The following is a 15,494-nucleotide window of genomic DNA, read 5'->3' on the forward strand; positions in this document are numbered from 1 at the left end:
TTTGTCTGCTTCTGAAAGGAGTGACATAAGAATTTGCCAGCTAACATTATACCTTGAAAATATGTAGGCCTGTCAGATTAATTGTGTGCTATATTTGTTTTAACAGTCTGTAGCTTGAATTATTTTATAGTGTTAGAGAAGTAATTTGTAATATAAAGATTTTAGGGGAATGTAATGCTGAAGGTAACTGTTATCTGTGATATTTATTGGTCTCTTTTTTTAGGTATGACTACATGACTGTTTAATCCATGTGTTATCCTACTCCATTCAAAATATTTTAGATGTTTTTAAATTTTATTTTATGTGTATGAGTATTTTCCTGCCTGATATACGTATACCACATGCACGCCTGGTGCCCACAGGGGTCAAAAGAAAGTGTCACATCTCCTAGAGCTGGAGCCATGTGGGTGCTGGGATCTAGATCTGGGTCTTCTTGCAAGAGCAGCCAATGCTCATAACCACTGAACCATCTCTCCAGTCCCTGTTTATCTTTTTTAAAAACTACTTCTTTGGGGGGCTGGAAAGTTGACCTGGCAGTTAAGAGCACTTGTTGCTCTTGCAGAGGACCCAGGTTCAATTCCCAGCACCCACGCGGCAGCTCACAACCAAGTCTAACTATACCCCCAAGGAAATGTGATGTCATCTTCTGACCTCTCAGGACATCTGACAGGCACATGGTGCACATACATACACACAGGCAAAACACTCACATACATAAAAGTAATCTAAAAATGATTTCCATACTTGTTTGTTTGGCTAGTTTGGTTGTTTTGTTTTGTTTTTTGAGACTGGTAGCCTAGGCTGGTCTCAGAGTTTCTGTAATCCTCCTGCCTCAGCCTCCCAAGTGCTAGGATTACAAATGTGCACCACCATGGGTAGCTAAGAATAATAGTCCTTTCATTTCAGTGTGTATTTTCATATATTCCTAGTAAGGTAAATATATTGGCATTCCCTAAATTGGTATTCCCTAAATTGGTATTCTAAACAGTGAGAGCGTGTGTGTGCGTGTGCGTGTGCGTGCGTGCGTGCGTGCGTGCGTGCGTGCGTGTGTGTGTGTGTGTGTGTGTGGTGTTTATCCATGTCCATTTTTCAATTCATACAATTCAAGGAGCCTTACTGGAAATGTAGGCTATCTTGAATTTTTTAGCCATGTTCACTCTCTTTAGGTGGAAATAAGATGAAGAGGAAGTGAGTAACTATTTCTTTCTGCCTGTATAACTTTTTAAAAAATTTCAAATTTCTAGGTGAATTTTATCTGGAGTAAATATTCCCTTTATAAAGCTCAAGTTGATCTTGTAGGTGGCCTCCTAAATGCACTTTTCATTTTATAACTGTGCATGCCTTGGCTCCATGCCCGACCTCCCAGGTTACAAACATTAACAGTAAACCCCACTCAAGGACATAACACCTCCCTCAACAACAACCCCCCGAAAACAGCACTCATGTTACTAATAAGTTGCCCAGCAGTGTTCACATTGGACACTAATAACCCGCCAGGCTAATAGAGGCTCAGTCCTTAAAACCCACCCCACTATTTACAAAGATATTTTCTCTTTCCCAAGTTGCAAATGAGAAGCAATGATGTTTTCTGTTATTACAGAGGAGAGGCGTTAGGGATTGTCTACTTGTTTGATTTTGTTGTTGTTGTTCAATGTAAAGATTTAAAAATAAGGGCAAATCAGGCACCTTTCATCCCACACTCAGAGGCAAGAGGATATCTATCTGACTTAAAGGCCAGCCTGGTTTACATAAGGAGACCCTGTCTCAAACAAACAAACAAATTAAATAAGGACAACACACCTGTATGCAGAGTATCAACTATATTTGAGAAAAGTATCTGTTTTGAAAGTCAATTATATACTAAATTATACATTAAGCCATCTAAAATTATCATACCAAATGTGGAATGACTAAGTCTGACTAAGATTTCTGTAAAATTTAGAATGACCATAATTCAGATGTTCTGTATAAGTAGGTAAGAGCCTGGGGGGCATCACCTGAGGACTTGATTAAGCAGGAATAAGACAGAACAGAAAGAGGCTGGGAAGGCAGCGTTAGGGAAGGGTGAGTCCCAGGCAGGAAGTTCCGCTCAGGATGGAAGTAAAGGCCCACACTGGGGCAGAGGGTTTGGATCAGGTAGTGATTTTCTAATTCTGTTTTGAAGAGTCCCCACAGAGGCTGGTCAGCAAGGGACTAGGGCCGCCAGCTAGTGACCTCCTGGAGCATGGCGGTGCAGCAGGTCCATTAGAAACTAACTTGCCAGTGCACAGGAGCACATGGAGATGAGCCAGAGTGTCAGCTGGATGCCATGAGCCCAGTGTGTTACTGGCTGTGCGATTTTGTTGTTGTTGTTGTTTCTAGTGTGTGTGTGTGTGTGTGTGTGTGTGTGTGTGTGTGTGTGTGTGTCACAGAGAAAGTGTGGAGGTGAGAGGACACCTGGTTGACGTCATTTCTCTCCTACCATTTAGGTTCTGGTATTGAGTTCAGGTCATTGGGCTTGGTGACCAACGCCTTTATCTATTAAGCTATCTTTCTGGCCCTGAATACAAGATTGAAAATAAAGCAGGAAAATGGGTGCATCTGCTCTCACCAAGGAAGAGCCAACAGGCCTGGGACCAGATTGTATGGTCCAGGGGCAGGAGGTGACAGACCCAGAGAGAGAAAAACCAAGACTGCCTCATTGAGCTCCAGTCTGGTGATATTGGATTATGTGGCAGTGTGAAAGATACTGTCGTGATGGTGTGCAAGATCTAAGGAGAAATACAGAGTGGGTTAAATGTGTGTATGTGTCTATGGAAAATACAACTGTGCCTGGTAATTTACACATTGATGCCTCGTGTGCACGGTGAGGTTCAGCACACGGCCACCCTGGGAATCCAGTTCTGTTTTAGACTTGGATAGTTGTTTTTATTCAGCTTTGTAGGAGATTTGATGTTAAACTAAAAGTCCTGGGCTCTGTGGCAGAGCTAAAAATCCCAGAACCAGAGACTGAGAGTCAGTAGGTGACAATCACAGGGTTCTGTTGCTGGGTGAGGCAGAGATTCTCAGGGGTGTGCCTTCCAGTTGCTGAAGATAAAATCCCCAGCAAGAGAGAACTTGCCATTTCTCTTCTGACCTGGGGACATAAAGCCACAAACCCAGGCCTAAGGAAACCACCAGGAAAGCACCGTCTCAAAATAAATACATATAAAATAAAAGCTATGAGCGAGCTAAAAATAGAGATGTAAATATTTACTCAGTGAAAGAAAGATTCATCAGCTGGGACTATGGCTCAGTGATGGAGCACTTGCAAAAGGCCTCAGGTTCAATCCGCAGTACGACAAGAGAAAAAAGGACAGGCTGGAGAGATGACTCAATAGTTGAGCCATGCTGTGCTCTTGCAGAGGACCCAGATTCCCAGCACCCATGTCAGGCGGCTCACAGCTTCTGTAACTCCAACTCCAGAGGACGCGGTGTCTGGTGCCTTTTTCTGACTTGAGTAGGCACCTTCACTCATATACACCTACATACACATGCACATACTTAAATATAAAATAAGTCTTTAAAAAGAAAGAAAAGTAGACATCTGTCTCAGCCAGGCATGATAGCACATGTCTGTCTAATACAGCACTTGGGAGTTAGAGGCAGATGCTCAAGATTGCAAGCTCAAGGCCAGCCTGGGCCATATAGCAAGACCTCCATCTTTTTGTTTATTTTTTGAAACAGGGTTTCTCTGTGTTACCCTGACTGTAACTCCCTCTGTAGACCTTGGCCTCAAACTCAGAAATCTACCCACCTCTGCCTCCCAAATTCTGAGATTAAAGGTGTGCGCCACCACCACCTGGCCAAGACCTCCATCTTAAGAAACAAAACAAAACAAAATTTTACAGTGGGCAGAGTCTAACAGGGCTGCATACTGATCAGGATTAACACACACACACTGATGATTTCTGTTGGTATATGTGCCCTTGATATAATATGATAGCAATGGTACTTAGCCTCTGTGGTCTACTCCACAAAACCCATCTCTCTGGCTAATCATGAGAAGAACATCAAATTTGAATAGAGAAATATCCTAAGTACACTTGACCAATACTCAAAACTGTCATAGTGACCTTAGCATCAAGGAAAGTATGACATGTACAGGCCAAAGAGAAGTGTAAAGACATGTGAGTATGATGTGTTTTACTGGGTGGGGCCCTGGAGCAGAGGACATATTCTAGGTGAAGACAGAGGAAGCCCCTGGGCCAAGGTGACAGTGTATGTTCCCAATGTAAAATAATAATGGGGAACTGTGCATAGCATATATAGAAACTATTTGTATACTTTCTAACTTTTCTGAAAAACTTACCAACTAAGATAAAAGGGCCGCTTAAAATAATACAAATAATATCAGACATTGGTGGCATAAGGTAGATCTCTGAGTTCAATGCCAGCCTGGTCCTCAAAGCTAGTTTCAGGACAGCCAGGGCTACACAGAGAAAAACCCTGTCTCAGAAAATGAACAAATACTAGTAAACACTTGAAAAAAAAAATCAGATTTACTAATGCTCAGGATATTATTATTTATCTGGCATATTTTGAATTAAACATGATTTGAGTATGTAAGAACACAAAATGAAACAATCTCTCTGGAGGTATTTTGAAGTAGATAAAAGCTACTTGAAAAGTGTAATTTCAGAGAACTGTTTCCTACAGTGTTATATGCAATAACAAGTACTAATAACCAAAGTTTATAAATATAGTGGGAATCTGCAACATTGGGATTATTCCTATTGAGTAACATTTGAGAACATACATTCCATCTGCAACACACCAACTAACTGTAAGCCCTATTCTGTTGTGACGTGTCTGTCTGTCCTTCCTCTGTATGTTTACTGATAGCAATAAATGCATTAAATCCTGTTGGTGATTTAAAGTAATTTTATAAATGCTTAGAGTTATCTTTAATATGTATTTGAGAATTTCATACATTTATACAATGTGTTTTGATCCTATCACTCCACACACACACACACACTTCTCCCTCTGGGTTCTTCTCAGATCCATCCCTCTCCCCATGCTTAGAGTTATTTTAATGTAAATCATAACTAATATTGAGTACTACTTCACAGCTATGTCATATAAAAGCCACTGCTGCTCAAACTGGTAATTTGAAATGTGAAGGTTTTTTTGTTGTTTTTTTAAACCACAATATCGTGTGTGTGTGTGTGTATGTGTGTGTGTGTGTGTGTGTGTGTGTGTGTGTGTGTGTGTGTGTTGAGTTTGCTCTCTGATGGAAGAATAGGATCTCTATATAATAATTTTTAAAAATTATATGGGATTCTCTCCAACTGGAAGAGTTGGGACAATTTCTGCTTTTGTTTTCCTTTTTTATTTTTGAATATTCTTCAGGAAAAGAAAAATGGAACACTTTTTAAGTAATAAGAAAAAGATACTTGGGGTTTTTTGGTTTTTGTTTGTTTGGCTAGTTGGTTGGTTAATTGGTTGTTTTTCTCAAAAGGCAAAGTTTTCATTGCCATGAAGCTGCTATCCAGAGTGTTACTACAGTCAGTTTTTGTTTTGTTTGTTTTTAAAGAATATGTTTGTAGTTTGCCTCGCAGGGTAGACTTGGTTTCTGTGTGATTTTGTAGACATGTGAATTTACCATCTTCACACGTTTCCTGAGTTAAGTCTAGAGCTCTTAGAAGCATCATCCCCTGTGTTGGATTAATCAATTTATTTCCTTCCAGGCTGGTGTTTGGAATGCTCTATCCGGCATACTATTCCTACAAAGCTGTGAAGACGAAAAATGTCAAGGAATATGTAAGTAAAATTTCAGTCATTCTCATTTTACATGTCAACAGTACACAGACCGTGGGTAACTGCTGCTGTTTCGGAGAGTGAGATTGATGTTTTGTGTACTCATGAAAATAATTGTTTTTTAAACGCTAACTTTGACAACAGCTAACAGTAAAGCTTCAAATAGCCTTCCCTGACCACTGGCCCTTCAAGGAGTGCAGAGCTCCCAGGAGAAGGGATGGGCTGCTCGGGCGGTCTGACTCATAGTGGACTCAGGTCTGTGGGCCTGCTTGTTGCTGGTCCAGCTTTGGAGGACCGTTGTAGTTTTTCTGGTCTGTGATTCTGCAGATACCCTGAGAATGCATCTTCCTGCACCAAGCCTCAGCTTTCATGGGTCTCCTCTCTCTTTCGATTGAACGCGTGCCTACCTCATCCCTGTTGACAATGGCAGGCTTGAAGCTAACTTTATTTTGTTTCGCTTTGCTTTGTGTGTCTTCACATGCACGGAGGCACACCTTAGTGCGCATGCATGTGGAGACCGAGGTAGCAGTAGGATGCATTCTCTTTTTATTCTTTGAGACAGGGTCTCTCTGGGAACTTGCAGCTAACTGGTTCCGTTAGGCTAGGGAGCCAAAGAGCTAAAGAATCCCATCCCATCTCAGTCTCCCCCGTACCAGGGTTACAAGCATGTACCATAGTGCCCAGCAGTTTCTGTTGTGTGGGGCCTCTGAACCTGGGTCCTCATACTTGCCTGTGAGCCCTGGCTTAGCTTTCTGTTTTACTAGAGTGCATTTCCAGAGAATGACAAATGTGTACCTTGGGACAGTTAATCAAAGAAATAAGCAGACAGTATGAAATAACTCGAACCAATCAGTGGGTCTCCTTTTTTTTTTTTTTTTTTTTTTTTTTTTTTTTTTTTTTTTTTTTGAGTGACACTCAGGAGCCAGAATATCCATTTATAAATGAGCAATCTGTTGCATTTAGTACTTTCACAGTGCTGTACAGACAGCAGACACCATCTCCTTGGAGCTCTCCTCGATCTAAAGTGAAACCCCGGCTCATTAGGTTGTGCTCCCTGGAGACATTCCCGTCAACGGAATCTTGTCATAGTGACCTTTTGTGTGTTTGGCTTCTTTGCCTGCCATAATGTGTTTTAAGTTGAATCCATGTTTTCACATGTTTCAGTCTTTCATGCCTCTTGATGGCTGGAACAGTGCTCCATTGTATTGGTAAACCAAACAATGGGCTGTTCATCTGCTCGTCCGCTGACAGACATTTGAATTGTACTGCTCCTGTCTTTCGGCTCTTATGAGTAATGCTGGCACAAACACGCCCGTGTGGGCATCTGCTTAAGTGCCCGCTTTGGGCTCTTGGAGGTATATTACTGTGGCTCTTTGTGAGGGACCTTGGTTGGCAGCCCTGTCGTCCAATTCTTTTTTTGTTGTTGTTGTTTTTGTTTTTTTTTTTTTTTTTGGTTTTTCGAGACAAGGTTTCTCTGTGTAGCTTTGTGCCTTTCCTGGAACTCACTTGGTAGCCCAGGCTGGCCTTGAACTCACAGAGATCCGCCTGGCTCTGCCTCCCGAGTGCTGGGATTAAAGGCGTGCGCCACCACCGCCCGGCGTCGTCCAATTCTTAAGAGATCACAAAGATCAGAAATCCAGTCCTGATTCTTGAGAGTCTGTTTTCAGGTATTTGAGGTTGCATAGAGCCACTGCTGAAACTTTGGCAGTTAACCTATTGAACTTTTTATAAGTCATTTTTCTCTTTCATATAAAGCCAATTTTTGTAATGAAGTGTATGTATGCATAGACCCATATACCCCAGTGATAATGGTGAAATACATTTATGAGAGGTAAAGAAGTTACTTGGGTGTGCTCTGGAGTTTTTAAATCCTTTTATGATACAGATCTCTTGGATCTAGGATTGGGAAAGTAGTCTTAAGACATGGAAGCTTATTAAGTCATACTAATTTAATTTAAATTCATTTTATACATGGCTTGAAGGGACATATTTCAATATATACTGTAATAAATATTTCGCGTACCATGTTATAGTGCTGGCGTATGTTAGTTTTTAAAACAACACTTGCTTTTCATTTACAGCATTTCTCAAGCTAGCTGCCTGTGGTGAAGGACCTGCTTGGTTATGTTTGTTTTGTGTTCTGTGCTTTGTGGTGCTGGGGATGAAGCAATTTTGTTTTGTTTCTAGAAGTCATTTGCCAGGGCTTTTGTAAAAATAAAATGAAAATGAAAATGAACCCCTAGTAAAACAGAGATGCAGAACCCCGCAGAGACATGGGAAATATACCACCAATGTTTTTATTTGTTTCCATAGACATGGAGTACTATCAACTTAATGCTTTTAGCCAAATGTAACATAGCACAGCCTTTCACAGTTCCCTAGACAACACGACTCTACGGTGAGATTCTTTACTTGGAATTCTCTTTCCAATGGTAAAAAAATATGAATGACCCATAATCTCTAAAATGCCATGAAAATATGAGCCATGGAGTATACTACTGGCCAGCATTTAATAAATGCAAAAATCCATTTGCAATGTCTGTTCAATGGATTCGTTTTTTCTGATTCTAGTAACTGTGCCATGGAAGAACTGGGTGGTATGTCTTTCAACTGTGGACTCCTGTCACCTCCAAAGCATTCCCAGGCCAAGTGTAGAAGGACATGCCTGCAGCCCTAGCACTTGGGAGGATAAGGCAGAATCACTGAGGATTTGAGGTTAGCCTGGACTACAGAGTGAAGAGATACTGTCCCACATAGAAAATAGATAGGTAGGTAGACAAATAAATAGATGCCCTGTCCCAGATAGATTGACAAGTACACAGGCAGGTAGGGAGATAAACAGACAGACAGAAGACAGCCTGTCCCAGATAGATGATAGATAGATAGATAGATAGATAGATAGATAGATAGATAGATAGATAGATAGATCATACATACATACATACATACATACATACATACATACATACATACATAGGCAAACAGATATGCAAGCAAGATAAATGGACAGCAATAAGAATATAAAAGTATTAAGTATAAATAAATCACTAATATGTGTAAATGAATGCTTACAAAAGAAGAAGGAAAATGGCTATTTAGAGGTTGATCTAATTATAAAAAAAAGTTGAGTCTACTTTGATTATGCATCAGTTTTACTTTCTTTCGTTTTGTTTTTTGTTACATTTTTTTTTTCTTTTTGGGTCATAGTCTCAAGTAGCCCAGGCTGGCCTCCAGCTTACTATGTAGCTGCTAGCTGAGGCTGATCATACACCCCTGATCCTCCTGCCTCTACATTCCAAGTGCCAGGATCAAAGGCATATGCCATCACACCCAGCTCCACTTGAAGACAGAAGTTTATGTGTTTTATTCCCTTGCACTCAGGATTTTATTGCTGGAGCATTTGAAAATGTAAGACAGTGAATGAGAACGTGCTTCTGAGATTTTAATTCTCCCTCGTGTGCTGAAAATAACTTAACCTGCATAAGAAAATCCATTAACATTCTTATTCAAATTGAAGAAACTAAAACATATACAATATAGAGTGTTTAAATATATGCTTAGCGTGTTGATTTAAAAGTTGTTGTTCTCGTGATTTAGCAGATCAATAACCCTCTTTTGCAATTCCAGGAATTGAGTCCAAGGCCTTGTTCGTTCTAGGCAAGTGACCTATCCTCCTAACCCTTACACAGTTGTTTTTTAAGGGGGAATTCATTACTAATTTTTCATTAAATAATATTTCGTTATTATTTACTTGTAATTTTTGTTTGTTTTGTTTTTCAAGACAGGGTTTCTCTGTGTAGCCCCGGCCGTTCTGGAACTCACTCTGTAGACCAGGCTGGCCTCGAACTCACAGAGATCTGCCTGCCTCTTCCTCTGCCTCCTAAGTGCTGGGAATTAAAGGTGTGTGCCACCACTGCCCAGCTATCTTCTTACAGTTTTGCCACGATCCTATAACAACCACAGTAACGGTTCTTCTAACCGTCTTTGGGAAGGCCACTGTAATGAATAGTTGAAGAGAAACTAGGGAAATAGAAAGATCTGGTTCAATCATTGCTTTGTAATCAACTCAGCTTTGAAAGTACAGTGAGTTCGAAATAAAACTGAGTGGCACTGAAGCGGGAGGGACAATAAGAAGACTGAAGACCTCCCAGTCACCCACTGATCTAACAGCAAGACTCTGAGAAACCACGTTTGAGGTGTTGGTATGTTCCTTGAAACAAAGCATGTACGTTTATTTCCCACAGTTTCAGAATACCTTTGCATATTACCATGCCTAGTTTCTGCTCTTCCCAATTACCACGCTATTCTAGATATAAAGCCACAAAATATTTATTTCTCAAACATCCCTAGAGTTCAGAAATGTAAAATGTGTCCACCTGGCTGTGTGCCCTCTGGAGACTCTAGTCTGATGGAAGATCTGCATCATTCAGAGGCTGGAAGCTGCCCACATTCCTTGGCTTCAGGCTCAATCCCTGTGTCTTTACAGCCAATAAATAGTGCAGGGCTGAGATCTTTGGATGCTGCCAGCACTGGGCTTTTGGCCTTCTGCCTTCCTCTTCCTCTTGTAAGGTCCTTTATGAATGATTGGGCCCACCCCTCAAGGTTGTCTGATGCTTGGCCTTAATTCCATCTGCCTCCTAGTTTTCTCTTTATCATATAACCTAACATACTTACTTTCTCGGAATTAAAACATGGACCTATTCCCAGGAAAGGAAGCAGGATTCTGCCAACTCCACTAATATCCCCACTCATCCTTACTGTCAGTTCACCGGTGAGGGCCCTTGTAAGGCAGCATTGGAACCACACCAAAATGCTTAGGTCCCAATGTTCTGTTCGTTCTGTTCCACAGTGCTCCCTTTATTTTGTCGGTGGTGGTGTTTTTGAGACGGTCTCTCTGTGTATCTCTGGCTGTCCTGGAACTTTCTGTGTACACCCAGCTGCCCTCAACTCATAGAGATCCACCTGCCTCTGCCTCCTAAGTGCTGGTATTAAAGGCATACACACCATACCCAGCCCTACAATGCTCCTGTTAAAAACATAGGCAATAAACGGCAGTGGTGGCACACACCTATAATCCCAGCACTTGGGAGCCAGAGGCGGGTGGCTCTCCAAGCTCAAGGCCAACCTGGTCTACAAAGAGAGTCCAGAACAGCCAGGGCTGTTGCACAGAGAAACCCTGTCTCCAAAAAAAAAAAAAAAAATTAGGATTGAAAGTTCTGTAAAATTTTTAAAAGTCTAAACAGTCTTTTAAGTATTTCCTTATGGGTGTAGGGGAATTGATAAAACGTTCTTGTGTTCACTTGAATTTTACCAAACATAGCTATCCGGCTTAAACTGGGAGTCCTGTCCAATTCACTGTGTTTTTGTGTGGAAGTTTCTTGGTGGTGATCACCTTATTTACATTTCTCTGTTAGGGTCTCAACACTTCTTTATGCTGCCTGAGGCTGTATGTATCCATAATGTCTGTCTCCAACCAAAATAAGCGCCACAGGGAAGGGGGTTTTGTTTCTTTAATTGTGCTATTCTGTACCTAGAAGAGTAGCTAGTCTACATAATTAGTCAGAACTTTTGAATAAATGAACTTATGTGACAAAAGAACCTGGCTTCTCGATGCCTGCAAAATGCTAAATTGTACTTGCAAGAGCTTGTGTGTTCCTAGGTGGACCGATCTGGTTCCTCAGCTTGGATTCTGCTGGGTTAGAGCCATGTGCAAGCCCATTCTCCACACGTATGCCCAAACCCACTGTCTTTGTGATATTTAGCCCTGACCTAAATTCTGCTGATATCGACTTCAAAAGCGTTTTCTAAAAGCAAACACTTTGGGCTCATTTACTTCTTCCCACCCTAACTACTACCATTCCCCCCAAAGCCTGCAAATGGCAGGTTGCACCTGATAAAACAGATGCCGTGTGCAAATCAAAACAAATGGAGAGCGCTGTGTATTTTGGCAGCGGTCCTGTCTTCCTTTGCCTATTTTTAAAGCAGAGCTTTCCTGGGATATAATTTCCTGTATGGTGTGGCTGATATGGCCTACTTAGACACTTGCAGTCTTGCAGTAATTGAAATGCAAGCTTACTGGAGATTTAATATGGTTTTTTGCAAAGTTTTCCAGGCTCATACATCTCAAGGCTCGAAAATAAGGGTGTTTACTTCCAACTCGTGTGTAATTGCTGTAGCTTTTCTAGGAAACCCGTGTTCTTATTCTTAGAACGCTGGAGAGAGCGTCGATGAAAAGGCTGGCCGAGCAACACTTGAAAGTTACAATCCGACATTTGATCCTGAGACTGATTGTGGACGGGAACAGAGGGAGGGACACTCCTGTGGGAGGTGACTCGCTAAAAGGCCCAGAAACGACTCTAAAGTTCTGTGCAGTTTTTGAAAGTGACCTCATTTTCTAGCTGACTATTTAGGTGATAGAAATGAACAGAAAGACTGAGGGCTGGCTCTAGAGTTCCTGTAGCTCAGTGACAGCTGAAGTTGTCTAGTAGTCTTGGGGTGGAGATTAAAGAGAGAACATACTCAAGAGCTCTCTTCACTCACCGTATCCCCAGCACTCTGCCTGGTAAAGCCAGCACAATCCCACCGACCTACTCAAGTGCGCTAAGGTGCCTTGTGACTGACTCAGATGTTCATTTGAGGGAAAGCATGTAGTGTAATGCTAGGATGCTCTCCTGGCGTGGACAAAGCTCTGGGTTTGGTGCTAACCCTCAAAATAACGGTAATAGATCTCATTTGATTCCAAGGTTTCAGTATTGAAATTTTAAAGACTAGCCTACTGATTAAGGCAGGCTTTTTCTTTTCTTTCTTTCTTTTTTTTTTTTTTTAAGAGAAAATTAGTTTTATCAGCCACATGCTTCTCTGTTTGTTTACATTCTGATGTACACTTTTGGCGGGGGAGGAGAGACACAGTCTCCTAGAATGTTGGCCAGGCTGGCCTCTCACTCAGATCCTCCTGACTCAATTTCCTGAGTAGCAAGAACAATAGGCATGTGCCAACGGGCCCAACCTGATCTCCTGTTAGTTCTTACTTTTCGTCAAGTCAACAGGAGGTGACAAGAAAGCCCAGCATGTGAAGGCCCTCACTGCCATGCCTGGCAACCTGAGTTCTCTTTCTGGGACCCACATTGTCAAAGGGGAGCACCACCTCCCACCAGTTCTCCTCAGCCTTCCACATGTACACTATGGCATGTGCAGACAGACAGACAGACAGACGCACGCACGCACGCACACATGAGCAAATGATTCCTTTTTTTTTTTTTTAATAAGATTTTTCAGAGGGATGGGAATTAAATGTGTGTATTCTAACGTCTTTACCCAGATTTTCAAATTGGCTTGGTGATTGGGTTGTGGCTCCTGAATTAGTCTATGACAGAGGTTCTCAGCCTGTGGGTTGCAGCCCTTTCGCTGGGGTCATGCATATCAGATATCCTGCATATACGATATTCATATTATGATTTATAACAGTAGCAAAATGACAGTTACGAAGTAGCAGTGAAAATAACCTTATGGTTGGGGGTCACCACAACATGAGGAACTGTATTTAAGGGTCGCAGCATTAGGAAGGTTGAGAACCACTGCTCTGTGGTATCAAATAAGACACATCATTAGCATTCACTTATAAGTGTCATTTGTTAGGAAATGGGTCTAAAGTAACACATATTGTTTTTTCAGCCCTTGAAAATTATTTTAAAATTTAGTATTAGCTGCTAGAATAACTATCTGTAGCTGTTTGGTTTTGCTTTTCGATACAGAGTCTCACTGGGTAGTCCTGTTTGTCCAAAACTCACTATGTAGACCAGGCTGGCCTCAAAACTCATAGAAGCGTGCCTGCCTCTGCCTCCCAAGTGCTAGGAAGGACTAAAGGCATGTATAGCCATGACCACTGTATGAACCTAGTTTTTCGTTTGTTTACTTTTACAGTTCTGGGGCTCAAACCCATGGTTTCACACATGCCAGGCACATTCTGCCACTGAACTACACCCCAGTCCATGAACTAAGGTTTGGTTTTTGCTTTTTTGAGACGGGGTTTCTCTGTGTAGCCTTGGCTGTCCTGGAACTCACTCTGTAGACTAGGCTGGCCTTAAACTCAAACATCTGCTTGCCTCTGCCTCCCAAGTACTGGTATTAAAGGCGTGCACCACCACCACCCTGCTGTATGAACTAAGATTTCGTAAAAAAATCAGTGTCAGTAAACTTGGGACAACCCAATGTCCTTCAGTGAATTAAATCTATTTAAATTATGTGGCAGTTATTGTTGGTTAAATCGGCGCTGCTCCTCCTGGCTGGTCGCCACCTGCAGCAGCCATGCCGGCGGAGGAGAGTGCTGGTCGGAAGAATCACAGCCATGGTTACCTTTTTAGAGCTTTATTGGGGGGGGGGGGGAGAAAGGGAGGGAGAGAGAGAGAGAGAGGAAGGAAGGAGCAGAAAGGAAAGAGAGGGACACACAGAGGGCCCACCCACTTTTTAGGCTGGGATGCTATCGCAGGCTGATGACGTAATTAAGGACAGAATCCTTACAGTTATTCTTTGTAAACCTGATTTTTGATGTGTCAGGTTTACTTACGTATAGTACTTACGTATAGTACATATATACATATTTGTGTGTGTGTGTAACTTCTCTGTTGAGGTCATTGATATTGTCATAATCAAATGTCTTATACTCAGGACCACTGATAAGTGTAAAGAAGATCCTGTAACTGGAGTTGAGAGTTGGCTCTGGGGTTAAGAACACTTACTGCTCTTACAGAGGACCCAAGATAGTTTCTCCTACAGTTTTAGAATGCCAATTAACGGAACTCTTGGCCTTTGTGCAGTAAATTGAGCTTTCCCACGCTCCTTGAGCTGCAGCCTGTCTTAGCTCCCAGTGAAAGTGCTGGGGAAACATGGACAGATCCATCCCTGCAGTCACACTACACCTAGAGGCTGGGCCAGATTTCCACTACTGCCCAGGCAGGACATTACCCACTGTAGTGTCAGTGGAAATGGGCTTGAAGGCAGAGGCAGAGACAGTTGTTTCCATTAAAGGAAATGTTGCTAAGAAGTTGGAGAGAGGCCTAGCCACCTCCACCCTAATCCCTAGTGATGGAATAGTTTAAAATCACAAAAGCTCTAACAACCAAAAAACCTTCTGCCTCCACCCTCACTTCAGGGAGAATTCTATTCAAAGGCAGCCAGTGTTCTGCCTTTTCCATCTCTGTTCTGAAACCCTAACCCCCACCCCTGCTCCCACCCCACCCCATCCTCCACCTCCCACCCCCACCCCCCACCCACCCCCACCCCACCAGAAGACAACAGATGAGACTCAGAGAGAGCACAAGTGTGGAGGAGACCAATTGAAAAAAACAGAAATGGTAATGAGCATCACAGTTTTTATTTTTCAGCATGATAGCTTTGAAACACTTTTTTTAAAAAAAGGAAGATGAGTGAAATATCAACTAACAAAGTAAAAACTTATCTATCAGAAATCAAAAGGTGTGCCTTTAACCATAAGCCTCGCAGTACACACCTGTAATCCCAGCCCTCCGGAGGCCGGAGCAGGATGATTGGAAATTTGAGGAAAGCTTGGAATACAGGGCAAGCTTCTATATCTCTAAATAGGTAAATAAATGGACAAACAAAAGGCTCTGTAAGGAAAGCAGAATGCGTTCAACAGTAAGGTAAAAGAATACAATGCAGGGAATTAATATTTCTAAGAATTGTTGGCTTGTGTAAGA

At 41.9% G+C, this 15,494-nt stretch overlaps 1 protein-coding gene across 1 annotated transcript in view; it reads left to right on the forward strand.

The window, feature by feature from the left end:
• The window catches only part of Reep3 (receptor accessory protein 3), a 78,146-nt gene that overhangs the window by 26,190 nt on the left and 36,462 nt on the right, over positions 1–15,494 (forward strand). The window contains exon 2 of the mRNA XM_059282144.1: positions 5,712–5,784. Coding sequence (XP_059138127.1) covers positions 5,712–5,784 — 73 coding nt within the window. The remainder of the gene's footprint in view (positions 1–5,711; positions 5,785–15,494) is intronic.

The sequence above is a fragment of the Peromyscus eremicus genome, chromosome 16_21 (genome assembly GCF_949786415.1).
Source record: "Peromyscus eremicus chromosome 16_21, PerEre_H2_v1, whole genome shotgun sequence".
Lineage (NCBI taxonomy): Eukaryota > Metazoa > Chordata > Mammalia > Rodentia > Cricetidae > Peromyscus > Peromyscus eremicus.